Source organism: Bos indicus x Bos taurus, chromosome 22, assembly GCF_003369695.1.
Source record: "Bos indicus x Bos taurus breed Angus x Brahman F1 hybrid chromosome 22, Bos_hybrid_MaternalHap_v2.0, whole genome shotgun sequence".
Lineage (NCBI taxonomy): Eukaryota > Metazoa > Chordata > Mammalia > Artiodactyla > Bovidae > Bos > Bos indicus x Bos taurus.
In genome coordinates, this window is record NC_040097.1 from 35,682,167 (window position 1) to 35,709,476 (window position 27,310).

The window sequence follows — 27,310 nt, forward strand, 5'->3', positions numbered from 1 at the left end:
AATTTAATTACTGTTTAAAGTTAATGCCAATTTGACCATATACTTTTCCCCACTACTTTACTGAGATATAATTGACATTGCATAAATTGAGATATAAATGTTGTGTAAGTTTAAGGTATACAATGTACTGACTTGTTTTATGTATTTATTATGAAATGATCATCCCCAAAAGTTAGTTAATATATTCATCACCTCTCATAGTAAAACTTTTTTTATGTACTACTCATAAGAGCTTGCTTAGTCTCATTCAGTCATGTCCAACTCTGTGTGACCCTATGGACTGTAGCTGGAATGGGTTGCCATTCCCCTCTTCAGGGGATCTTTGCAACCCAGGGATTGAAACTGGGTCTCCTGCATTGCAGGCAGGCTCTTTACAATCAAGGTTCATACATGTTGTTACACATGCAGCATTCCCTTCTCCTTTATGACTGAAAAATATCTCATATATGTCATGTGTTCAGTTGCTCACGTGGGTCCTGTTCTTGCAATCCCATGCGCTATAGCCCACTAGGCTCCTCTGTTCATGGGATTTCTGAGACAAAAATATTGAAGTGGGCATCCGTTCCCTTCTCCAGGGAATCTTCCAACTTGGGGATTGGACCTGTGCATCCTGCATTGCAGGCAGATTTTTTACCATATGAGTCACTTGGGAAGCATTCCATATATATATATATACTTTTTAATCTATTTTTAAATCTATTCATCCACTGATGGATATTTAGGTTGTTTTGATGTCTTGTCTATTGTAAACAATGCTGCAATAAACACCACAACCTACATTTTTGAAACAATCTTCAAATATATCTGTAGAATGTATTGAATATTGCCATTTTAAAACCACTACTAGAATAAAATTCTCTTTATACTAGAATTTAAAGACTGGTGAGCCAAAAAAAAAAAAAGAAAAATCTGTCTCTGCACCCCAGCCCTCACTACCAAGCCACATCAGTTTGTTAGTGTTAGTCACTCAGTCATGGCTGACTGTGACCCCATGGACTGTAGCCCTCCAGGCTCCTCTGTCCATGGGATTTTCCAGGCAATAACTGGAGTGGATTGCCGTTTCCTTCTCCAAGGGATCTTCTTGACCCAAGAATTGAACCCAGGTTTCCTGCATTGAGCTACCAGGAAAGCCCCATCTACTTATTAGACTATATCCAACTATTTATTAGACAATTAAACCTATGACCCCAAGGAGCCAGAAAATCAACATCTGCAAATCTGAACTATTTTTTTTTTGTTTTTCCCTTTATTTTGAAAAATAATATATCTCTGGGCACTTTTAATGTTTTCTTTCTCTTTTACCATTTTCCCAAATTCAGTAAGTTGACAAATCACATTGAAAAAAAATTTTTTGTTTTTCATTCTTACTCTCACTACCTTAGTTTAAGATGTATCTCTCTTATTGGACTATTGCGATAACCTCATAATTATATTTTTAATTCTACCTTTATCCTCTTTATTCTCCAATATAATTGATGATTTTTTCTGTTTTTTTTTTTTTCCCACTAAAAATTAACCCTAATATATCTACCTTATATAAAACCTACTGGAGAAGGGAATGGCAAACCACTTCTGTATTCTTGCCTTGAGAACTCCAGGAACAGTATGAAAAGGCAAAATGATAGGATACTGAAAGAGGAACCATAAGCTAAGCATCAAGAGATAGAGGAGAAACTTTTCTGGCAGCCCAGTGGTTCAGTTCAGTTCAGTCGCCCAGCCGTGTCCGACTCTTTGTGACCCCATGAATCACAGCACGCCAGGCCGCCCTGTCCATCACCAGCTCCCGGAGTTCACCCAGACTCACGTCCATCGAGTCAGTGATGTCATCCAGCCATCTCATCCTCTGTCGTCCCCTTCTCCTCCTGCCCCCAATCCCTCCCAGCATCAGAGTCTTTTCCAATGAGTCAACTCTTCACATGAGGTGGCCAAAGTACTGGAGTTTCAGCTTTAGCATCATCCCTTCCAAAGAAATCCCAGGGCTGATCTCCTTCAGAATGGACTGGTTGGATCTCCTTGCAGTCCAAGGGACTCTCAAGAGTCTTCTCCAACACCACAGTTCAAAAGCATCAATTCTTCGGTGCTCAGCCTTCTTCACAGTCCAACTCTCACATCCATACGTGACCAGTGGGAAAACCATAGCCTTGACTAGACGGACCTTTGTTGGCAAAGTAATGTCTCTGCTTTTGAATATGCTATCTAGGTTGGTCATAACTTTCCTTCCAAGGAGTAAGGTCTTTTAATTTCATGGCTGCAGTCTCCATCTGCAGTGATTTTGGAGCCAAAAAAATAAAGTCTGACACTGTTTCCATTGTTTGCCCATCTATTTCCCATGAAGTGGTGGGACCAGATGCCATGATCTTCGTTTTCTGAATGTTGAGCTTTAAGCCAACTTTTTCACTCTCCACTGTCACTTTCATCAAGAGGCTTTTGAGTTCCTCTTCACTTTCTGCCATAAGGGTGGTATCATCTGCATATCTGAGGTTATTGATATTTCTCCCGGCAATCTTAATTCCAGCTTGTGTTTCTTCCAGTCCAGCATTTCTCATGATGTACTCTGCATATAAGTTAAATAAGCAGGGTGACAATATACAGCCTTGACGGACTCCTTTTCCTGTTTGGAACCAGTCTGTTGTTCCATGTCCAGTTCTAACTGTTGCTTCCTGATCTGCATATAGATTTCTCAAAAGGCAGATCAGGTGGTCTGGTATTCCCATCTCTTTCAGAATTTTCCACAGTGTATTGTGATCCACACAGTCAAAGGCTTTGGCATAGTCAATAAAGCAGAAATAGATGTTTCTCTGGAACTCTCTTGCTTTTTCCGTGATCCAGCAGGTGTTGGCAATTTGATCTCTGGTTCCTCTGCCCAGTGGTTAAGACTTTGCTTTTCAATGTAGAGGGTGCAGGTTTGATCCCTGGTCAGGGAGCCAAGATCCCACGTGCCTTGAGGCCAAAAAACCAAGACCTAAAACAGAACCAATATTGTAGCAAATTCAATAAGACTTTAAAAATGGTTCAAATGAAAAAAAATTTTATAAAAAGAGACAGTGAAAATTCCAGGGCAGAGATCTATAGTCAGATTTATGACTCATATTTGCCTCTGATTCTTAAGGAAAGCACTTGACCTCCCTGGAATTACTTTTCATCCCCTGTCAATTAAGTGGAAATGTCTCTGATATACATTTTTTTCTATTATAAAATTTTGTGAATTGCTTAGAAGAACAAGGGAAATTGGTGAGAGAGAGAAAAAAAGAAAAAAAAAATAGTGTATGTGTTTGTGTGTAATAACGAGAGATGTTCTCTTACAGAACTTTAATTCCAGGAAGGACATAACCAACCTTAGTCTAGTGTAGTTTCTGTAGGTTAAAGAAATTGGTTTGGAAACTAAGGCAGAGGTTTAGTAAAAGAAAATAAATAAAGCAGAGAGAGTAGAGCTGTTTTACTCCTGGAAATACACAGAACTCCAGTGGAAATACTGCAGGGTGTACAACTCTGGATTTGGTGTCAAACCTCAGTTTGAGTACCATCCTGGAATATCACTAGCTGTGTGATCTTGATCAAATCATTTAACTTCTGTAAGCTTTAATCATGGTGTCTTTTTTGATCTGGCATGATGTTTTTTATTTGCTATTTAATGTCACTCTCCCTGGGATATTTATTGGGTAAGGTAGACCCTTAGAAGCCCTGAGGGCCTCTCCCCACTATTTGGTGCAAACACCCCCCAGCTGTTGCTACTGGCCACTGGATTCTGTTCCGTATCAGTTACTTTACCAACATGTGCCCCCAGATCATTCCCACAACTCACAGCAGATAGACAACCCTCAAAGGCACTGAAGTGTCTGTGCCAGGACACATCAGGTACCCAGAGCAGAAATGGACAAGAGGCTCACCCCATCAAGAAGCTGACCACTGAAAGAATAGTGCTGCCATGTAGGGGCAGGAACAACCACCTCCATGCCTTGCCCTGAGATACAGTAGCATGCTCACAGCAAACCCTGATACTATGTGACCTATACATGGGCTCCATTCTGGAGCTGGAGGTGTTGCTAGGCAGAAGGGATGAGGGGAGGTCAACATAGGCCTGAGGCATCAGGAGGTGAGGAGCAAACCGACAAGAATCTGTCCAGAGAAGATAGGCTTTGCGGGTGGCTGGAGGAAGTACCACTCTTTAGCCAAAGCTCTGAGCATTAGGGACTTATCACACTCACCGCACTTGTCTTACAAGCACAAATTTAGGGAATGATAATACTAAGAATATTAAGATGGTAACTGTAGAGCCTTAAACTAGAATTGCTAGGCCCTTGTAAGAGCCTAACTTCATGTGGTCATGCTCATTATACACACCAGGTTTTAGTTTCTTATTTGGTTTTAAAAAAAGAAAAACACGCATCTCCTTTTCTCTCTCTTTTTTTTTTTTAATTTATTTTTGGCTGTTCTGGGCCTTTGTTGCTGTGCGGACCTTTGTCTAGTTGTAGAGAGAAGGCGTTATTGTCCAGTTTTGGTGCACGGCCTTCTCACTGAGGTGGCCTCTTTTGTTGTGGATCCTGGGCTCCAGAGCACTAGCTCGACATTTGTGGCGCACGGGCTTAGTTGCTCCACGGATTGTGGGACTTTTCTGGACCAGGGATCGAACCCCTGTCTCCTGCATTAGCAGGCAGATTCTTGACCACTGAGCCATCAGGAAAGCTCCTTTTTTGTTTTGTTTTGTTCTGTTTCTATGGAATTGGAACATTATTTCAAAAACTGAGCTTTTGTAGTAGAAGACATTTTGAGGGTGCCAGGAACCTGGGTGAGGAAATCTATATGTAGGGTTGGGATTATAGCACAAAGAGAGATCCCAGAAACTTTCTATCTGGACATGACCTTAGAGTGTTCAGGTCTTAACCCTCTGTGAATCCTGAAATTTTCCCAAGTCCTCAAAATGAAATTCAAGTAAATTCAAGGAAAATACACCTTTTAGTTTTGTGATCTTTTAAAGACAGGTCTTCTCATATGCTTAAAGTTGCCTCTAATAACTACTCCTGTAAACAAATGGTTGCCTGCCCAGGCTATCTACCCTTTGGAAGTTCTGGAGAGAAGAAAAGCAATAGAACACTGGTCATAAACATTGTTTATTTGAATCTGTCTTTCCCAACATTTTGTCCATTGCAAAAAACAGAAACTGTACAGTTTGCTGATAGAACACAGAGGCAGATCCCTCAACAAAGGATCAATAAGCTTGGGGAATAAAGTAACTCTGTACTCATTTATTTTCTCCATCATTCTACCATCTGCCTGCCCATTTGTCTGCCTGTCTCAATCTTTGTCACTGTATAGACTAGTATTCTTTTAACTCTTAACGAGTTTTATGGAAGATGGAAACTAATAATCCTGAACAACCTCCTCTCCATTCAAGTAACAATCAGAAACTATAAATCTCTTCATTTTATTTCCCAATTCCTAAGAGAGAGAAGTACCACAGCCCAGCAGGACATATTCACCTTTGGTCTAGTCATTCATAGCCAGGAGAATGGGGTGAATTAAATGAAGGGCCTATTCCTATCAGTTAAAAGCTTCTTCTCCACGAAGATGGTCATGGACTGCTCAGAAATGACAAGATGTGACTGTCCTAGATATAATCAAAAGTTTCTAAATTCAGGGAGGGTGACAATGAACTTTAGACTTCAGTAGTTTGATTCAGTATTGGAGCCAGATCATAGGATTAACTTTTTTATTTTTTAACTCCACAGAAGATAAAAGAGGAATAAAAATGGGGCAGAATCCTACAAGGATTTTTCAGTAACATTTTATAATTTACTTTTAGTTGATACTTAAAAGTATTTATTTTTCAGTGTTCATCTATTGCAAAGTTCTTGCTTTATTAACAAGTAGTAAAACATTTCTTATAGTATTATAGGTAATTTTACAACAGCAGGTTATTTTATCACTTATTGCTCAAAATACCAACTTTTCCTAACCTCCAGTGCATTTTTAAAGAAAAAGGAGTTTGATATCTTGCTTTTGATACCATATTGTCACATGTTTTCAGCTCTTCTTGTATAGAAAGCTCACAGTGTCCTTCCTTTCTGAGCATGTAAGCAAAACAACAAAAGTCCACTATTATTTTATTATTTCAATGCAATATGAAAAAAATCTAGTGATTTACCAAAGGCAACCGAACAACTAGTTGACAAATGCTAAACTTTTTACTGGTATCAATTCAAGTTCTTAAAAAAAAAAAAAAAGACTGATGATAATTCACCAAGACCAGGCTTTTGTGTCTTTCAAAATGAACTAAAGTTTGTTAGAAAATGTTTGGACTCTGTGGGAGAGGGAGAGGGTGGGATGACTTGGGAGAATGGCATTGAAGCATGTATAATATCATATATGAAACGAGTCGCCAGTCCAGGTTCAATGCATGATACTGGATGCTTGGGGCTGGTGCACTGGGACGACCCAGAGGGATGGTATGGGGAGGGAGGAGGGAGAAGGGTTCAGGATGGGGAACACATGTATACCTGTGCCAGATTCATTTTGATATGTGGAAAAACCAATACAATATTGTAAAGTTAAAAAAAAAATGTCAAATAAGAATGTAAATGAATGCCTCACAAAAGGTATCATGGAAATGTAATTTGTTACTTGGAATATGTAATAGTCCTTGGAAAACTACAAATTACTCTCCAAAATACAAAATATTATTAAGTCAAGATATCCCCCTAATATAGATTAAATGAAGATAGAACAGAGCTTTTCTCTGAGTGAAGGTAAAGGAAGATAAGTTAACACTTGTTGTCTACGTATTTTGTGCATGACAAAATATTTTTTGTGGGGAAAGGAAAGTGGTTGAAAATTTTTAAATTCTAAAGATCTAGAATAAAATAGGGCTTCCCTGGTAGTTCAGCTGTTAAAAGAATCTGCCTGCAATGCAGGAGACCCTGGTTTGATTCCTGGGCCTGGAAGATCTCCTGGAGAAGGGATAGGCTACCCACTCCACTATTCTTGGGCATCCCTGGTGGCTCAGTTGGTAAAGAATCTGCCTACAATTTGGGAGACCAGGGTATGATCCCTGGGTTAGGAAGATCCCGTGGAGGAGGGCATGGCAGCCCACTCTAGTATTCTTGTCTGGAGAATCCCTGTGGACAGAGGAACATGGCAGGCTACCATCCATGGGGTCACAAAAAGTTGGACATGACTGAGCAACTAAGCACACACAGGATTAAACAGAGTCATACTGTACCATCAAAAACCAGATTACCAATCTCAATATATTTGCTTCTAGTATCCTTCTTTCATTTAAAAAAAAATTTTAAACATAAATACATGCTTATTTTAAACATTCAAATTATAAAATATTAAGGAAAATAAAATCTTTCCCCTTAAAAAAAAAAACTTTCCCCAAAATAAAGTATGAAAATTTGTTGAAATTGCAGCTGTTTTTCTAGGCATGTAAATACAGAGAATGTAGATTAATGTGTAGAGAGATATATGTGCAGAAACAAAAGCTATTTTTATAAAAGGGGACCATGCCATAGGTATTACTTTGACATAAGGATAGTGGGCTTCCCTGGTGGCTCAGATGGTAAGAAGATACGCTGAACAGGAAATGGCTACCCACTCCAGTATTCTTTCCTGGAAAATTCCATGGACAGAGGAGCCTGGTGGGCTACAGTCCATGGGGTCACAAAGAATAAGACACAACTGAGTACACATGTACCATACCCAATTTTTGTTTAGTCCAATAAAAGTAAAAATAAAAGAAAGAAAAAATGAGAATTTTGAATATTCAATAAACTGTTTGAAACAACATAGATACACTTTTTTCCCCTAAAACTTTCCTGCAAAGATAAAAGACACACTGAATAATACTGAGATCAAAATGCTTATGTATTAAAAAAAAATATATATATATATATACATACACACATATGTTCTCTAATTTTGAAATTATGAAAGAAGACGATATTATCACTCACACACTTCAGACCATATTCCTTTACCCATCCCTCTTTTTCTATTTATACTGTTATTTTAATATTATCCAAGTTTATGGCATTCACATTCTGTTCTATAACTAAAACCAACATGTTTCTTAAGTAGTTTAATATTTGAACATACTCAATGTGCATACTATTCTGCCTCCATTCTTGATATCTGTATATTGGTTTATTTTTAGTTGGATGAAATTCATTATTAAGTAATTTCGTCAAAAGTAGTCATTTATGTTATATTCCCAGGGTTTTTGTGTATTTGTTTCTTTTTTGATGGTAAAGTGTGTTGAATGCCATTAGATTTGAAAGATATGTCAGTGGATGATAATAGTCACGTCACTCTTTTATTCAGAATACTGTAGCTTTTCCCTCACTGTCTTCTGGCATAGAATGCTATACTGTTACAAAATCTGAGATTAATATGATTTTCTCTTTCACTCTTTTAAGTAATTTTGTTTTTCAGCATGGTGTTCTTGAAAAGACTTTAAGTTTGAAGATAAGTCACTTTACTAACACATGCAGCTAACACATGCTTTGGTGTAAAGTGTTCTCTCCAAAATGTCTCTGGAATTTGGTATATTTTTTCTATTTGGAATTTTCTTGGTAGCTTTCAAAAGATTTGTTTGATTGTATTTCTCAGTGACATCAAGATTCTTTATGTTAGATCTTATCTATCTTTTTTATATGTTACCTTCTCTTCAATTGTTTTATCTGTGTTTTTTCATTACAGTTATCTCTAATCTTTTTGTCAGTAATTTGACTTTTAGGAGGTATCTGTTTGTTTGTTTGTTTGCCCATCTTAGTTGGTTTATTCATTCTTTAATAATGCTGTTTGGGTTGGATCTTTTATGTATAAGTTACATCCTAATTTATCTGATTCTATAGTTTCTTTTTTTCATCTTGACATTGAGTTATGCTTTTTGAATTCATGTTCTTACTCTACAGCATGAAACAATTTTGAGAAATTTCCTAAGGCTCAGTCAGTTCAGTGCAGTCACTCAGTCGTGTCCGACTCTTTGCGACCCCTTGAATCTTGAGTTATATTTTCTGCTACATTGGATATATTGTCTATCTTTGGCATGCTGTATGTTTGACTTTTATTGTTGCAATGTATTTTCCTACTTACTATTCCATTTATTTTCATATGCTCATACTTGAAGAACTATGTACTAACCATTCATTTATTCCTTACACAGAGGGATTTTTTTTTAACTTTCTTCTCAACATATTAGGGACCTGTTTGTTTTCTTCCTCTGAGTTCCATTTTGGAGGCCAGATACCCACATATCATGAGTACTCATACTTTGTACCTCGAGGGAATATTGTGGGAAGTTCAGCCTTTATTAAACCATGTGGGTGCTTCTCTCTATTTTAAGATTATCTTTAATGGTTTCTAGCAAGATTATTGGTGGAAAAGTCATAGGTGGACTTGATTGGAGAAATGCATCATTTTTCAGTTGGGCTTCAGAGATTTTACAAAGTGAGTATATAGGCATGAAGCTATTGGCTTGTGAGATAGAGTCAGCTTTACTATTCATGCTTCTCTGCTTCACTCTTTTTTTCTTCAGGAGCTCTGGAGTAAAGGGCTGGAGAAAGGAGCCCTTCAAACAGAAGAGAAAAAAATTAAAATACCCTATGCATGTACATGGGTTTCCCTGGTAGCACAGTGGTAAAAAAAAAATCTACCTCCAATTGCAGTAGATATGAATTCAATCTCGGGATGAAGAAGATCCCTAAAGAAGGAAATGGCAACCCACTCCAGTATTCTTGCCTGGGAAATCCCATAGACAGAGGAGCCTGGCAGGCTACAGTTCATGGGGTCACACAGAGTTGGACAAGACCCATCAACTAAATAATAACAATGCATGTCTATATAAATCTACTTATCTCCAGAATTTGAGGTTGTTAAGAGAATTCTCAGAATTTTGTTGCTTCACCCTAAATCTCACAACTGTTGGGGAAAAGATTAAGAAGTTGAAAATCCTTTTGCCTCTCTGAGCCTGGACAAGCCCTTCTTATTCCACATATTTTTTCCTATCGTTTCTTTGTTTATTTTGATTATTTATAAGTCAATGGCATTGGAAATTATCCCTTTTCTTGTTGATACTTCAAACCAAAAAAAAAGGAATTTTATTTGAGCCTAAGTTGAGGATTATAACCTGGGAAGACCACCTGAGAAAGCTGTGAGAACTGTTCTGCCACTAGAAGTCAAGGTAGAGTTGTACAAGCTTTTTGAGACTGAAAGCTGCTCATCAAACGCTGCATTATTGACAGCTTACATAACCCGCATCTAAGCATCATTTTGGTGGGTCATGTGGCCCCTTACAAGATCAAGAACGAATGTTACCTTTAAGCAGCTGTCTTGTTGGTGCTGGGAGAACATTGCTCTTTATGGTTGAGCAGGTATTTCTGCTGATGGAGGAGTTTTGCTCAATGCTAATGCAGATACACAGTGCACTAGCAGGAGAGAGAGGAGGCCAAAGGGGAGAGAGAGAAAAAAAATTCTTAAATTGTTTTGTCTTGCCATGAAATGCGAATTTTTATTTCACAATTTCTCCTGTTGATCATCAATCTTTATATAGAAAGCATTATGTGATCAAATATTTGGCCCATTGAAGCTAGGGTGGCTGCTTGCCTTTCCCAGTGTGCATCAAATCCCTCAATGCTGGGTGCTAATAGCCTGCTTCTCTCTGGTGGCTTATACTAGCAGAATGTTCAGCAAGGGTTTATGGCCAATTCTAGGTAATCCAATAAGAGACTTAAGCCAGTTTCCTTGTATGTGCATTGTGCATTGCCCATTATTTTATAGCCCACATTAGAGGTGATCTTCAGCTTCAAGTTGTTCAGACATCATTATCCTAGTACAAGCAGATGATGCACAGTGTGAAAGGCAAGAAATTACCACTTATAATTCCACAAACTTTAACTTAAATTGGTAGTAGGAACAACAATATCATTAGTAAAGATCTAATCCCCAAATCCTCCTGAATCAAACTGTTTTCCTAGTATTTCTCCTACTGTAGAAAGAGGATTGTTCAGAGCAGAAATCTCACTTTAAGGGTCATAAGATGAGTTAACAAGTATTGTGGCCCAGACCTTGCTGATTTCTGTTTGTTATTTACTCATTTTTATAATTCCTTGCTCATTTCATTAAGCACTAGAATAAGAAAAGTCTGTTTTAACTCACTCTTTCCCAATCAACTTTTATAGTAACACAACAATGAAGACTTAGTATTGCTACTTTGCAGTTCAGAATTAAGTAACTTATCCAGCATTATATAGCTAGTAACTAACTAGCATTTCCCTGGTGGATCAGACAGTAAAGAATCCACCTGCAATGTGGGAGACCTGGGTTCAGTCCCTGGGTTGGGAAGATTCCCTGAAGAAGACAATGGCTACCCACTCCAGTATTCTGGCCTGGAGAATTCCATAAACAGAGTAGCCTGGAAGGCTAGAGTCCATGGGATTGCAAAGAAGTCAGGCACGACTGAGTGACTTTCACAGGACAGGAACTAACTAGGCTGGAATGAAAACCCCCATCTGTCTGCTATTTTAGGTAAATAATGGAATATAATAAAATTACAAATTTAAGATAAAGTTACAGATTTAATTTATTATTCCTGGGCGCAAATATTTTGGAAGAAAGATATGGATCTAAGTGAATGGTGAAAAAAGTGAGGAGAGAATCAAGATGCCTAAGTTTGATTTCTTTCTATCTCTCAAAGCTGATGATGAATTTGGAAAAGATGATTCAACTTCCTGGGTTTTAGTTTTCTTGTGTGCAATAATAATATGGATGATGATGACAATAATGATGGTAATTTTCTTAGTCTGATGACTATTATTCACTTGTACCAGGCACAATGTGATAAACTTTATAAGTATCATGTCATCACATCTCAAAATAACCATTCGATATACATATTCTATTTTATCAATGAAGATACTGCAAATTTTGCAAATCCACTAAAGCCCATTTGATTTAAGGGCACATGATATAAACCATTAGTTCTATTATCTTTCCAAACCAAGAAGTCTGGCCTGAATGGTCTTTAAAATATCTACCAAATTTGAGATTATCGCGAGCTGCAGTAGGTATCAGAGGAAATGAGCATGCTCCTACATGACCCTCAAGTACAACTAGTAGAGTTCTGGACTGGATGCCCTTAAATTAAATCTTAATATGATGATGTTTTTGCTTTATGTGTTCATTTGGACATTAAAAAAAAACACAGACTTTCTCTTAAACCATGAATACTGAACTCTTCCTCTCCCTTTCCCACATACTTTTCTTTCTTATCAATTCAGTTCAAATGTCCTAAAGTGGAGATAGGTAATGCGAGCGTCCACATGAATGTGGATGATGAGCACAATAGCAGCCCACATGTTAGATACTGAGACGAGTGAGATAGACATGCATGCAGAGCAAAGGGATAGTGCAGGAGTGGCCCTGTGGAGTGGCAGAGCCCAAGTAAGGTGAAAAGGGCACACCTTTAGTGGGCTGGTCTAACAGTAAATATCAGAGTCTGGGAAGCCTGAAGAGGGTCCCATTGCCAAGACGGGGTGGTAAAAGTAGAAACCTGCAATCTGGTATTGGAGTCAAGCAAAGTAAGGACTGAATCCCCACAACGAAAGGACATTGCAGTGTGAGGTGTTAGATCCTACACAAGGATGTGAAAGTTATCCACTTTGGAATATGACCATGCGCACAGTGTCAGAGGTCAAGTGTAATGAAACAGAGCATCTACACAGGAAAGAGACCCTGAACAGGGTCAGAACCTGAGTGAGGTAAAGGAGGCAAGAGACAACTCAACAAGTGGTGTCAGGGCAGGTATGGGAGTAAAACTTGCAGCAGGTATCACAATCTGTAAAGGATGAGGAGGAGCTCCATAAAGGGGAGAAGCTGGTGACAGTAACGGGCAGTTGTTACATATAGAGAGATTGAACAAATGCATAAATACATTGAGAATAGTGGAAACCAGGGTTCTCATGGCTGGAATAGGAAGTTAAAAATATAGACAGAAAAAAAACAAACCTAGAACAAACCCTCTATGAATTACCACAAGATTCTAGTGTGGACTCTAAATACATACACACATGCTTCTATCCATCTATCCGTCTGTGTGTATATATGTGCATGTGTATGGGCTTCCCTGGTGTCAGCAGTGGTGGCTCAGCGGTAAAGCATCCACCTATCAATGCAATAAACATAGGTTTGATCCCTGGGCTGGGAAGATCCCCTGGTGAAGGACACGGCAACCAAAGCCCGCTCCAGTATTCTTGCCTGGGAAATCCATGGACAGAGGAGCCTGGCAGGCTACAGTCCATGGGGTTGCAAAAGAGTCTGGCATGACTTAGCAACTAAACAACAACAACTCATGTATGTAAAATTATACATATACATACTTACATGCCTTCATGTACATATAATATATAAAACCTACACACAAACACACACACACACATGCACATATTGAAAGGTCCTCAGAGCAAAAACACCTCAATGAGTACACTTAGCATCCAGATCACGGCTTCTCAATATCATTCTCTAATTTAAAAAAAATGAAATTTTCTTAGAAAAAAGGACCACTTTGATGGCTGGAACAGGAAAACTGTAAGATGATTCTGAAACACTTTCTTATACCAGAAAGTAAGGAAGAGAACAAAGAATAACAGGCACATGTCAAAAAGATGAAGAAACCAGCTTGAATAGGCTCCTGCTGGCCAAATCAGTGAAACTTTGGGCATCCAATAGTCATGAACTATAACTTCCTTTATGTAATAATAAATAACTTCCTTTATTTAATAAAAAATTCCTTATTTAATAAAATAAGAAGCTATGGATTCACACTGAAAGAGTAGATCATACTGATAGAAATATATAAATAAAAATTAAATTCTCAATAAGGAACAGTATATTTACATTGTCTCAAAGTCTGTAACCACAAAATGCTTACTAATTATAAGGGGAGGGGGAGGTAATTTCATAGTGGAGAGGTTTCGCAGGCAGTACCTTAACCAGTGATCAAAGTTAACTTCAGCAGAAATGAGAGAAGCAGAAGTCCTGGACTATCTGATAGGATGCTATCTGAAGCACACAACATTCCTGAATCTAATCATAATTAAACAGCAGACACAGGGAAACACCCTTTGTGGGAGGGGAATGGAGGGACAGGAGGGCAAGACAATGTGATCAATATACTCTGGATGGTGGGGAGTGTTTTCTTTTCATGGTGATAATTTTTAAAAATTAGAGCCAGTTTTTACAGTGCTTTAATTATCTTTAAACAAACAAACAAAAAAATCTTTATAGACCCTTTTTATTACCCATATTTTCAGCATACAGCTCCTACAAGGACCCTGATCCTGTTGTCCCTTAGACAAGCCTAAATTGAGTGAAACCTAACCAAATCAGTGCCTTGTAATTTTTGAAGTTACCAGGTGAGGAAAATCAAGTGAAAACAGAAAGTGTTCAATTAATACCTTCAAGGACACTAAAAAGAGAAAACAATAAATGAAATCTATGATTCTCTGCTGGATCTTTTTGCTATAAACGATTTTATCAAGAAAAACAGAGAAAGGGGACTGACAGATGCTAGCATTGAAACAATGTCAATTCCTTGATTTTGATCATTTTATTGTGTCCTTTACAAAAAAATAGACACTAATTCATTTATGATAATGTGGCATGCTTGCAAAGCTACTCTTTAAATGGTATAGGACGAAAATTCTTTGTACCATTCTTGAAACTTTTCATATGTTTGAGATTGTTTCAAGATGAAATAGTTTTAAAAATATCTATTTATTTGATGTCTAATACTGTTTACATTCAAAACAGGGTCAAGTATTTTCCACATGGTGTAATTTTTCTTTTCTTTTTCCAGGTGATGGTGGCTTGAGCCCTCCTATTTTTACCCAAGAACCACAAGATGCTATTTTTCCTTTGGATTTGTCAAAATCTGAAATAATCCTGAATTGTGCTGCTAATGGTTACCCATTACCCCATTATAGGTAAATTTCTACTTCTGAGCACCATGCTGGTTTTTTTTCCTTTGTGTTCAGGGTAAAGTATACACATAATTTATTGTTGTTGTTACTTAGTGGCTAAGTTGTGTCCAACTCTTTGCAAATCCATGGACTCCTCTGTAGTAGTCTACCAGGCTCCTCTGTCCTTGGATTTACCAGGCAAGGATAATGGAGTGGGTTGCCATTTCCTAATCCAAGGGATCTTCCTGACCCAGGGGTTAAACCCATGTCTCTTGCATTGGTAGGTGGATTCTTTACCACTGAGCTGTCACCAAAGCCCATACACACCATAAAATGACCTAATTTGAAGTGTACAGCTCAACGAATTTTTACATAGGTATACAGCTGTGTTGGAGAATGGCATGGCAACCCACTCCAGTATTCTTGGAGCCTAGCAGGCTGCAGTCCATGGGGTCGCAAAGAGTCGTATAGGACTGAGCGACTAAGCACAGCACAGCACATTCAGCTGTGTGTCCACCACTCAAATGAAGGTAGACATTTTTGGTACCCTAAAGTATCCCCTCATGCCACTTGCCAAGTGATAATTATCCCACCCTCATCCTCCAGCAACCACTCTTATAACTTACTGGTTAGATTTGCTTAGAGCAGTTATTCTTGAGATTGGGTCTATGTTACAGTGAGAATTCAAAAAGAATGGAAGAAAAAGGAAGGAAGGGAGAAAAAAAGAATGAAGAAAGGAATAGAGGAAGAAAGAAAAAAAAAATAAGAGGACAGGAAAAGATTTGTTTCCCCAATTTGAAAGAGATTGTAAAGCACAAATTCATTTTGTACTCCCTTCCCCACAATATGTGGTTACTGCCTCAGTTGCCCCATATACAATGACTATGAACATGTTTCTCTAAAAGGAATTAATCCAGATTGAAACATTTTTCATCAGACCAATTTCTGTGATTCCACTGATACATTCCATCACCCCAAAAGAATTGGTTTTAGAAAAAATATGTTGAAGACAGCTATGGACCATCTAAGGCAGAAAAGCAATTTTTATTCTGGGCAACTAGAAATACATATATTTGTTCCTCACATATTACCTCTGAAATAATAAGAAAGAATGGTCTGCAGTGTTTCTGTTCTTAGAATATTACAGTAGAGGCAGAATCTGATTCACATTGTGGGTGGACTTCACAAATACATGCATATATGCATTATACTTGTGTAAATCTAAAAGATATTGTGTTGGCAAGAATTGCATGTGCAGTGTGAATATAGAAAAAGTAGAATAATATTAAAATGACTATTGTGGCTTTAGGGTTTAAAAGCATTTTTTTAAGTCTTAATTTTTAGTGTGTGCATACTAAGTCATTTCATAGTGCTAAGTCATTTCAATTGTGTCCAGCTCTTTGTGACCCCATGGACTGTGTAGCCCACCAGGTTCCTCTGTCCATGGGATTCTCCAGGCAAGAATACAGGAGTGGATTGCCATGCCCTCCTCCAGGGGAATCTTCCTGATCTAGGGACTGAACCTACAACTCTTACGTCTCCCGCATTGTAAATCATCACAAACAAAAAGCAACAAATTCAGTCCATTTTAGTAAAAAACAAAACAAACAAAAAAAAAACTGTCTTTTCCTGATTTATATGTTCCATTAAAAATACCATATTTATATATATAATTACTGTGATCTTATAATTATCTAATTAATTAGCTAAATGACTTAAATACAAAAGGTTAAAGACAACTTTGTATCTTGTGTCTCTTGTCAAAATAACTTCAGTATTATTTTTTACAACAAAAGAGCTGAAAACTGTGTCTTATTATTTAGGCTTTATTAAGGCTTTTCTATCTTTAGAACACCTCAACCAATGAAGTCCATCTAGCAGATGAAGATTACTTAGTTTATAAACTGGTCCATCTAGTTCATGGTTGTTTCCTTAAGTAAAAAGCTGTGTTATTTAAATTAAAACTTGGCTAAATATACAAAAATGTGACTAACATATTTTTGAGATCACCTAATACTTCAAGTTGCCATTTTATTTTTGAGAAGTAATTTGATTGTTCCTAAAGATTGATAGAATTTATTAGAGAAAAGGAAAAACATGTAAGTCCCTATACAATCAGAAACAATTGTTAAGTATAGGTAAGAGAGATCATCGATTAGTCATGTACTTATATAAAAATTTCTATTGACTTATAACACATGGAAAGATATAATAGAGTGGTTCTCAAAACAATTTGCTAATAATACTTGTGAAGAAATACACTGAATGAAGAGATGGCAAATTTCAATGTTGTGAAATGGCTTCTGTTGTAACGCTTGTAAATAAGGAGGCTAAAGACAGGCAATCAACGTCTTATTTCCAGTCCCCTTAACCAGGTGTAGCTTATTTCTACTATCATGGTATAAAATACTCAAGATGCTTTTAAAAGATAATGAGGAAAAAAAAATTTTTTAATGCTTAAATGTCAAATTGAATCCCAGTTTTCTTGATAATAAAGTAAAGGGCAGAGGTATTTCAGACAATGCACATTAGCAACAAAATGTGAATTTTAGTTTTAATATGACCCTTTCGAACTTAAAATTTATTTTTAAAAAATCCTCATGACTGTATTCATTTTGGATTGTGTGTCTGAGTGTTTGTGTGTGTGTGTGAAATAGATGGACACTTTATGATTCGGAGTTTAAGATTATTTGAAATTACTTGGGTATAGTGTGAAGCTGTACTAAAAACCCATTGGCTTAGAACCAAGAGTTATCATTTCTAGTCACAGCTCTATCGTTACATATATAACCCTGGAATAATCATGTCTTTCTCCTTTCGTTGTATCCCTCATCCACAAAGTGAGGGTGTGGTTGATTTTAAGGTGTATTTTATTCCTTTTAGTAAATTCCCTTTAGAAAATGAAGTCTCATAAGAGAAACTAAGCAACATTGAAAGCAGAACTTTGGAAACAGTTTAAAAGAATCTTGTCTAAAGTCACTTTCAGTTGGATTCAATACTTTCACGGACAGAATATCAGTGAAGACAAGATATATGTTAGGCAAAGTTTTCCAGTGGAAAGGATCGCTTTCTATTCTTTTAAAGACCAGGAAACACATGAAAATTAACATCTAACCATGCAGCTTTGTTAAAGGAAGGAAAATGGGCTACTCAAAAATAGTACTTGGAAAAAAAATAGTACTTGGGTAGAATTGCTTATACTTAATAAGTCAAGGATATAGTGATGAGATAGGTGATGAGCTTAGTTCTAGAGCTCAGAATATATATTTTATTTGGGAAAATGAAATGACACACACATAAATTATTTTTACATAGGATACCCTCTGTCAAAAAAAGTTCTTTGAATGTCAGAGAGAATTTCCATCACGTGTCCTCTGAACCTGGTCACTGCAGAAGGTTCCTTTCTGTGATTTAATCTACTCCAGTCACAAAGACATTCTTAAGTTTGGAGAAGCTCTAGGCCTGTGAGTAAAAATCACAAAGGGTGTTACTCTGCCTTACTATTCTTTTTATTCATTTCCTCCCTGGATCTACTTAACAACTTTCTGTGACAAAGCAGGATATTTTTATTGTGCAAATTTTATAATCAATGGATATGACTTTTGGAGAAATGACTTGGCTAAGCATACAGAACAAAGGAATATCAAAGCTAGGCCTAAGACTCTTTCTGTGAGGTCAATGGAACTAAATTTAGTGCACATTAGAATCACCCAGAGAGACGTTACAAATTTCAACTTTGGAGTTCTTCATGTGTCTAGGAATGGGTCCAGAAATCGCACTCCATGTAACTCTAAAGCAAGGCTCCGTTTTGGAAAAAACACTCTCACACACACATACATTATCACAGACTAGCAGACAAATATAGCCCCAGACATTATATTCTTGACACAGGGCTTAACTACTTAATAGTGAAGGATGTTCCCCAGAAAAAGGTCAAGATTTTAGTTCAAATCCATTATGTTTCATGGAATCAATATGATATTAAGGCAGATGCTTAAAATAATCTTCTATAGCATATTTCCTAGTTTGCATCATGAGATAATTCTCCTGGGCATGGCATTCTATCAGTAACACTTGTATGACAATCACTTGAATTCATTAATACTATTTCTCAATTTATTTAAACATATTAATTAGAACAAAGCCCACACCAGGAGTTGAACCCCTGATCTATATGCACAGTTTAATAATCATTGTACCATAGTGATTAGAATGATTATGGGGAGAGTGTGAAAAATTCATTTGCTGCAGCTAAGCCAACAACTTTGAATTTGTGTTGAAAAACAATTACCGAGCTTAATTAGGAGCATGTAATGATGACAGCAGTTATTTCAGTGATTGATTTCAAAATTAAAGAAAGCTGGCAAACTAAGTGTGGTATATCCTTTGCATTGAAAAAGCAAGGGAACACAAAGGTTCAAAGACCATGCCCTGTAAACAAATTATGAAAGACAGCATTATAGCACTGGCAAGGAGAATATTTAAGGCTTCAGATAGGCCTAAAAAATAGTAGTTTTCTCCATTTTCTTCTAATATTGAGAACTAGAAACCGAATAAGTTTCTCTAGAAAAAAAAATTGGCAGATAGTTCAGGCAAACGAAATGTACTATTTTTGACTGTTGTCTTCCAGCTTCCTTTTATTAAAAAGAAGTTGAGGTGCACAAGAATTGGCTAAGTAATTTAAAAGTGACAGAGTTGGTTCAAGTCCTCTGGATGATTTGATATCCATCATTTCTCATCTTTAACAGGGTAGAAGATACCCTAAGTCTGTATTTCTCTTCTACTGCTGTAGACATTTGCTAGACTTTTTCCATGGGATGTTTCAGAATTCTAAAAAAGTCAATGACATTTGGAATAATTCTATAAAATGTCATTCCTTCCTTACAATTAGCTACCCGCACAAAACTATTTTTAATATGACCTTAGCATGAAGGGAAGAACCTGCAGAGCTCTCATAAACTCTAAAGAAACAAGATTTACAAACTGTCTTTATTTCACAGGAAGAGGTATTCACTTGTTTTTCTGACTGATTATCTTAACTCAATGTTTTAAAATATATCTCTTTTCTTAAATGGTTTATATTACTACACAAAGCTAGTGCCCTAGAAATGTATATGTTTGAATGTGTAATAGTCTGATTTCAAGATGTCTGACTATTTTGATGGAAGTAAGGGGTTGCAAGCTGGGGGAAGTGGGTCCATTAAAGATAACAAATGGGTATTCATTCATCTTAAAATGATAAAACGTAATTTCAAAATCATCTAATACTTCTATGAAAATAAATATAACTGTTAGGATTTTCTGATACTTAATTAATGTTCTAAAAGATTGTTGACTACTAGGTAAGCCGAGAAATTTTTTGCAGCCTAAAATGAAAACCTCTCAAACTGCATTTGTTTTGTTAAGGTATAATTTTAGTTTGGCATTTCTAAGTACTGTTGAAATATTTTCAGCATGATTAATTTTCCAAGTAAGAAACTATCAGAGACAATCAAGTTCTAAAGTAGTCAGGTTATTTTTGTTTTGTTATCAACCTCAAATTGGCATTGTAAAATCTTTGCTGACTTTCTTTGTGCCATTCTAATATATTCTTCTTGGACTTCATGTCTAAATCATTTTTGACATTCAATTTTGCAGTATCAGTGTGGGTGTTCAGGTATGGTATATATTATTTGAAAAGTTGTTAAAGGAATAGGATGGCCAGGGTTATTGACTGAATGTCTACTTTTTATTTCTTATGTCAAGAGTTCTGTTGCCTTACTGTACAGGTTTTGGTGAGTGTTTGTAATTTGTAAAGAGTAGAAGATCTTTCAAATAATCTAGTTATTGATATTATGGAGCTCACGAAGATAATAATCTTCAGTGAAACTGGTAGGATGTGCCCATATGTAACTATGTTTTGTTTTATTTTAACAGTCTCAAGAATTGTCAATGTATGTTGTTTAAATCAGTAGTGGTCAACTCTGATTTTGGAGGCATAATTTGATTTTTTTTTTTCCTTTGAAGGTGGAAGCACAATGGCGCAGATATTGATTTTAGCATGAGCTATCACTACAGGCTGGATGGAGGCAGTTTGGCAATCAGCAGCCCTCGCACAGATCAAGATATTGGCACATACCAGTGCCTGGCCACCAATTCTCTGGGAACAATTCTGAGTCAGAAGGCAAAGCTCCAATTTGCATGTGAGTTTGTGGGAAAAATCTATAATCTTTGTGTTTCTGAAAATATATTCTTATTATAACCATAGTAGAAAAAAGCGAACTTTGCCAATCACATGCTCTTTGAGAGCAAATATGAATTTATAGAGGTAAAAAGTTTTAACAGTGTGCATTTTGTGAATTCAGACTCCTGGGAATAGTTGAATCTGTTTCCAAAAAAAAAAAAAAAAAACAGGAAATATCAGTATTATTGTATTTTGTGAATTATATTTAGAAACATCTCTGAAAGTTCTAGATATACATATTCAGATAAAGATTATATATATATATATATATATATATATATATCCTTTTTCCTTCTTCTTTTGCATTGGGCATTAATGTGAAGGGCACATGAATAAAAGAAAGCAAAGATGTTTTTTGGGGGAGGAAAGCTTTCTCCCAGGAAAAGTGATCATGCATCTACAGTTTGATGCAGGTGGAAATAAAGTGGTTGCCAAAGGCAGACTTTATATTAACTGTAACAATGTCCAACTGCGTCACATAAATGTCATCCAAATAATTACCTTGGTGACATTTGGGGACATTAGCAGATGAACAATAGACATACTGCTCCTTATAGTGTTTATATATAGTGTTTCCAGGGACTGAAATGTTTCATATTGGATCCAGGGAAAGCCTTGTTTGAAAGTAATTACATTTGTTGATGTGGATGAAGCAGAAGCCTTACATCTTTCCCTTTATACCCCCTCTGCCATGCGACTCCCACTCACGCCCTCCTCAGAGGATGTACCAGGGACCAAAGAGTGAGAAGCTACTCTTTGGGACCCTGATGAATAGGTCTATACTTCTGTTATTTTGAAAAAATATCTATTTTGAAATCTACAGAACAAAATATACATCCAAAGCCCAACTTGTAGAACTGTTGCAGGAAGGAGGACCCCTTCTAGGGCCCGAAACTGGGCTCCTTCTAACACTCGGAAATGAACTGTCAGAGGAGACACATGTGCTGACAAAGCAAGAGAGTTTATTGGGAAAGGGCACCCGAGCGGAGAGCAGCAGGGTAAGGGAACCAGGAGAACAGCTCTGTCACATGGCTTGTAGTCTCAGGTTTTATGGTGATGGGATTAGTTTCCAGGTTGTCTTTAGCCAATCATTCTAACCCAAGAGTCCTTCCTGGTGGTGCATGCCTTGTTCAGCCAAGATGAATGCCAGAGAGAAGGATTCCGGGAGGTGGTCGAACGTGTGGTGTCTCATTTTGACCTTTCCCAAACTCTTCCAGTTGGTGGAGGCTTATTAGTTCCATGTTCCTTACCAGGACCTCTTGTCATAAAACAACTCATGGAAATGATTACTATGGTGTCTGACCAGGGTGGGCGGTTTCAATCAGTGTGCTTCCCCTAACAGAACTACTTTAATCATCAGTAGATATATAAATTTGGAGTATGAAATGGCAACCCACTCCAGTATTCTTTCCTAGGAGATCCCATGGACAGAGGAGTCTAGCAGCCTACACTCCATGGTGTCCCAAGAGTCAGACACGACTTAGCAACTAAACTACCACCACCGCCACCATTATATAAATTAATAATTAGGTCTGTTTCTCATTGAAAGTCTTGTGTTCCAAAGATAACTAGCTCTACACAAAACTCCCTTTGGTTAACCATTCTGCGAATGGCCTTGTTTCTGAATATGTATATAAATACACTCAGAAATAAATACATATGTATATAAGTATGTGTGTATAAATGTGCATGTGATTATAAATATACACACATGTACATATATGTATGTGGTCCTCTATATACACACATATACACATGTATATATATACACAAGCATTGCTAAGTGTATCTGAATATATATATGTCTTCAGAAAACAAAAGATAATGCAAAATTTTACAGGGCTAAATGGAATATAAACAAATGCTGGTGACTGTTCCCAACCTAGGGATCGAACTCAGATCTCTGGATTCTTTACTGTCTGAACCACCAGGGGAGCCCCATTTGAAACTTACGGTAAAGATAATCACAATACTTGATTTCTACATTTCAGCTAAGACCATCACTTGGAAAAACAATAGCGAGCCAAATATTAATGAAGACTTATTTTACAGAAGTAAACAATTGCTCCACAGGTTTTGAATGACTCTGCCAAAATAATTTTTTTTTCACTTGAATAGAAGATGACCCTAGGAGATACATGGTCAGATTGCATAAAAATAAATTTAATAAATTTGATTTTCTGGTAAAGGGAATCCCATAGAGCATATTTATTTGCTACACCTGGTGTTTCTCCAGAGTTATGGATTCTACCCCTTCTTGAAAATAACTGAATACCTATGATGAAAGTTAATGCACTGTGCTTTATATGGCCATATATTTCCTTCTCTTTGTTCCCCCTTAAAAATTTGTATTTTTAATTTCCAAATTATTTTTTTTACTTTTTTTTCTGCTTTAAAAATGTGTAACTGGAAGTTTTTGTAAGTTAAAATGTAACTTTTATTTGCTAAAAAAAAAGAGGAAATATTTAAAATTCAGAAAAAAAATTTATGCTTTCATTTGGATGAATGAGGAAAGTCAGTTCTTCTATTCTTGCTGACTTTCCTGTCTCTTCATAAAGTTTTCTTTTTTGGGAGTTGAAAGTATATGACTGTTGTTCCCTAAAAGCATTTCTATTACTATTTATGCAGAAATAGCTGATTTATGCATCCATTAGCTGATCTTTCTCCTGCAGACTTAAAGGGTCTTAGGTTTCAAGTCTTAAACTTGAAAAAACAAAACAAACAAACAAACAAACAAGAAAGAATCAGATCATTCTGCCTTTTCTGTCCAGTAACTATAACAGTGTCTTGCCTGAAATGTTTCCTGTTGTTTCCATGGAGAGATTTGGTTGAGTTTATCTCTGCTGACTTGAATCAACCCTGAAAATAACCAACACTTTTTAATCACCTATAAAGTATCCCTTTTCCTTTCCTAGATCTCATAAGTACTCTTGCCAGCTTACTTAAATCAGTTGTTCATTCCAAGTAGTAAAGAATTTATTTTAAAAATGTGAAAAATACCACTTCTAGCTTTGTCACTGCTATTACACAACTCCGAATGGTCTATTTTGAACAAATGTGCATAAAGATCTTAAAAATAAATCAAAAGGTGTTAATAACTTACAGCCCAGAAGACTTCATGTACAAATTCTTTCTTATTCTTTCTTTCTTATATAAATTACTTAATCTGAGTTCTCATCACTATCTTCACAAATTTTCAACATTGCCTATTTACTAGAAAGGCTTTTGTACCTTTCTTAAAATCATAACAATGGTGGTCACATGCTACAATTTTCGCTACAAACAGACCTGAGTTCAAATTCTATCTCTGTAAAATATCCAGCAGCAGGAAATTAGGCCACCTTTTAAAATATTAAGCCCATTTATGAAATGTATTCAGTGAGAATTGCAGCAGAATCCAAAGGACAGTGACAGGAATTAACTGAGTAACGATGTGAACCCCCTGGCCCATGATAGGCACTCAGGAAATGGTAACTCTAATTCTTCTTTTGATATTTTCATTTCCTCCCCCAAATTGGCCAAACATCCATATATTTCAAACTGCTACAGTTACTCATAGAAAAATCTAGTTTACATTTCAAAACTTCCTCCAGACCAGTTGTTTTCAAGGCTTTTAAGTGTTTGACATATATTACCTTTCTTGAACTGTGGAATAACCATAAGAGGATGATTCTATCATTTCCATTTTACAGATTAGAAGCCTGAGGCTCACTGAGATTGGATCTTTTTAGAAAGTATATTGTTAAAGAATCAGTTGTAACTTTAGTATAAAAGTTCAGATTCTACAGCAGAAACCAATACAACATTGTAAAACAATTATATTCTTCCATTAAAAAAAATAAAAATTCAGATTCTAAAACTCATGTCTTTTGTATTAAGGTATTCAGTTCAATTCAAACAGTGCTCAAACAGATCAAATGGGCTTTCATTGTTAATTTAATAGGCCTTTGACATAATCACTGTTGAAATAATAAGCCATTTCTGAAGGACAGTAACCTTCACATAGGCCTGGTGGTAGATCCCATTGGTGCTGAGTTCAAATCCCCTTTACTGGACAATGAGCTCAGCTGTTAATGCCCACAGCTACCCCTTTTCTTCAACCCATGCCCTAGAGCTCCCCATGGGCTCGGGCTGGAGCTAGACAACAGCTGAGACCCCTTTTTGCGTAGCCCGTTCCTGTGCCCTATCCAGTTCCGATCCCTCCATTTCTCCTTCAAGTGTTTCCTCAATAAATCAATGAAGTTGAACCTCTGTGTCAGCCTTTGCTTCCAGGGAAACCGAAGTAAGACAGACACTAAACATATAAGATATTTGATCTTATTGACAGACAAATTGGGTCCAGAATCTCTAATCATATGAATTTCCATAAGTAAGAGCAAAACTATACATCAGAATAAAATTGTGTCAACAGCTCTGCTTCCCACCAGTTGGCAGTCGTACACCGCCACTTTGACCTTCAGAACAAATGAACTATGAACCACCCTTCAGAACCTAACTCATCCATGGGAGAGGCTCTGTAGGTAAATTTGTCTACATAATTGATTGCTTGTGTTTCCAACTTCTTTCCTGATGTTCAGCAATTCAAAATCCCCCTTGGAGTTTATTTTAGACTCCAGCCTGTTAGAGTTGCCTTAACTTGAATCATCCCACCACAAAACCATGCAGGAATACAGCCCAAATATTTAAAAACAAAACCCAAAAAACTCCGTTATAAAATATCCTCCTAAATCTAATCTGTCTTTAAATTGCTATGTTACTCAGGCAAGTTAGTTATCTCTATAGACTTATTAAGGGTATGTTTTGAATTATTTAATTGCAAAAGTTTCCTTCAGTTCTTCCAAAGATTCTGTCATTCCAAATTATCAGGTACATTCTTATTTAAGCTCTTTTCTATTTTCCTCCAAGCAACCTCAAACCTAAAGCAAATTCATTGAGTGTCTAGTCACCAAAAGCTTCTGTTATCACCCTGGCATTCTTTTTTTTTTTTATTTTTAAACTTTACAATATTGTATTAGTTTTGCCAAATATCGAAATGAATCCACCACAGGTATACATGTGTTTCCCATCCTGAACCCTCCTCCTTCTTCCCTCCCCATACCATCCCTCTGGGTCGTCCCAGTGCACCAGCCCCAAGCATCCAGTATCGTGCATCGAACCTGGACTGGCAACTCGTTTCATACATGATATTATACATGTTTCAATGCCATTCTCCCAAATCTTCCCACCCTTTCCCTCTCCAACAGAGTCCATAAGACTGTTCTATACAAACCAGTTTGACTTTATACAAGCCACACATGCAGCTGCTTTGAATTTCTTTTATTTCTCAAGGACTTTAGTGGTAAAGGTTGAATGTAGACTTCTTCCTTTCATATGTATGTTAATGAATTACTCTGTATTGGTGTGAGAGAACATTGCATCTGTCATTGCTGTTTAAAATGTCATCCTTGAGTAAAGAAAAGGTAGAGGATTTTGAAAGAAACCTCTGATTTCACTGAGCTGTATTTTTTTTTTTTTTGAGACTCATAATATATACCTCTACCAATGAATAGAGAAACACTGGGATAAAAGTTACTTATGAATAGACTTTTTGGTCCTCCTCTATTTAATATTTAATCACAGATACCATTTTAAATCAGTTTGTTCTATTATTGCTGAAATCTCCTAGTTTTACAAGACTGATGCTAGACTGGTTGAATAAATTAATGGCCATTTATTTATTCATCAGCCAAGCAACCAGAAAACACCTTATTTATATGCATCAAGCACTGTGCTAGGGACTAAAGATCAAATGGTAGATAAGAAATAGCTACTCCCTGTCTTCACAGAGCAGACAGGTGAAAACTTGAGAGCAAGAAAAAAAGGAAAGAAAGAAATTGGTAGCATTTGCATAATGAGCCTCACAATAACACTCTGAAGTTGCTATAATCCCTTTTTCGGATGACCAGATTGAGGCTATAGAAGAATTAACCAGCTTGCCTCAAATCACACATATAATAAGTGACAGAGTCAGTATTCAAACCCGGGCAGTTGGAACCCGGAGTCCATGTTCTTAATGCCCACATGTGTGTGCATGCTAAGTTGCTTCAGTTGTGTCTGACTCTTTGCGACCCTACAGATTGTAGCCCGCCAGACG

General features: G+C 36.8%; 1 protein-coding gene across 2 annotated transcripts in view; it reads left to right on the plus strand.

The window, feature by feature from the left end:
- Positions 1–27,310, plus strand: part of CNTN6 (contactin 6) — a 322,024-nt gene that overhangs the window by 125,686 nt on the left and 169,028 nt on the right. For both annotated transcript variants that reach the window (XM_027523249.1, XM_027523250.1), the window contains exons 3-4: positions 14,852–14,978; positions 20,961–21,136. In XM_027523249.1, the coding sequence (XP_027379050.1) occupies positions 14,852–14,978; positions 20,961–21,136 (303 nt within the window). The remainder of the gene's footprint in view (positions 1–14,851; positions 14,979–20,960; positions 21,137–27,310) is intronic.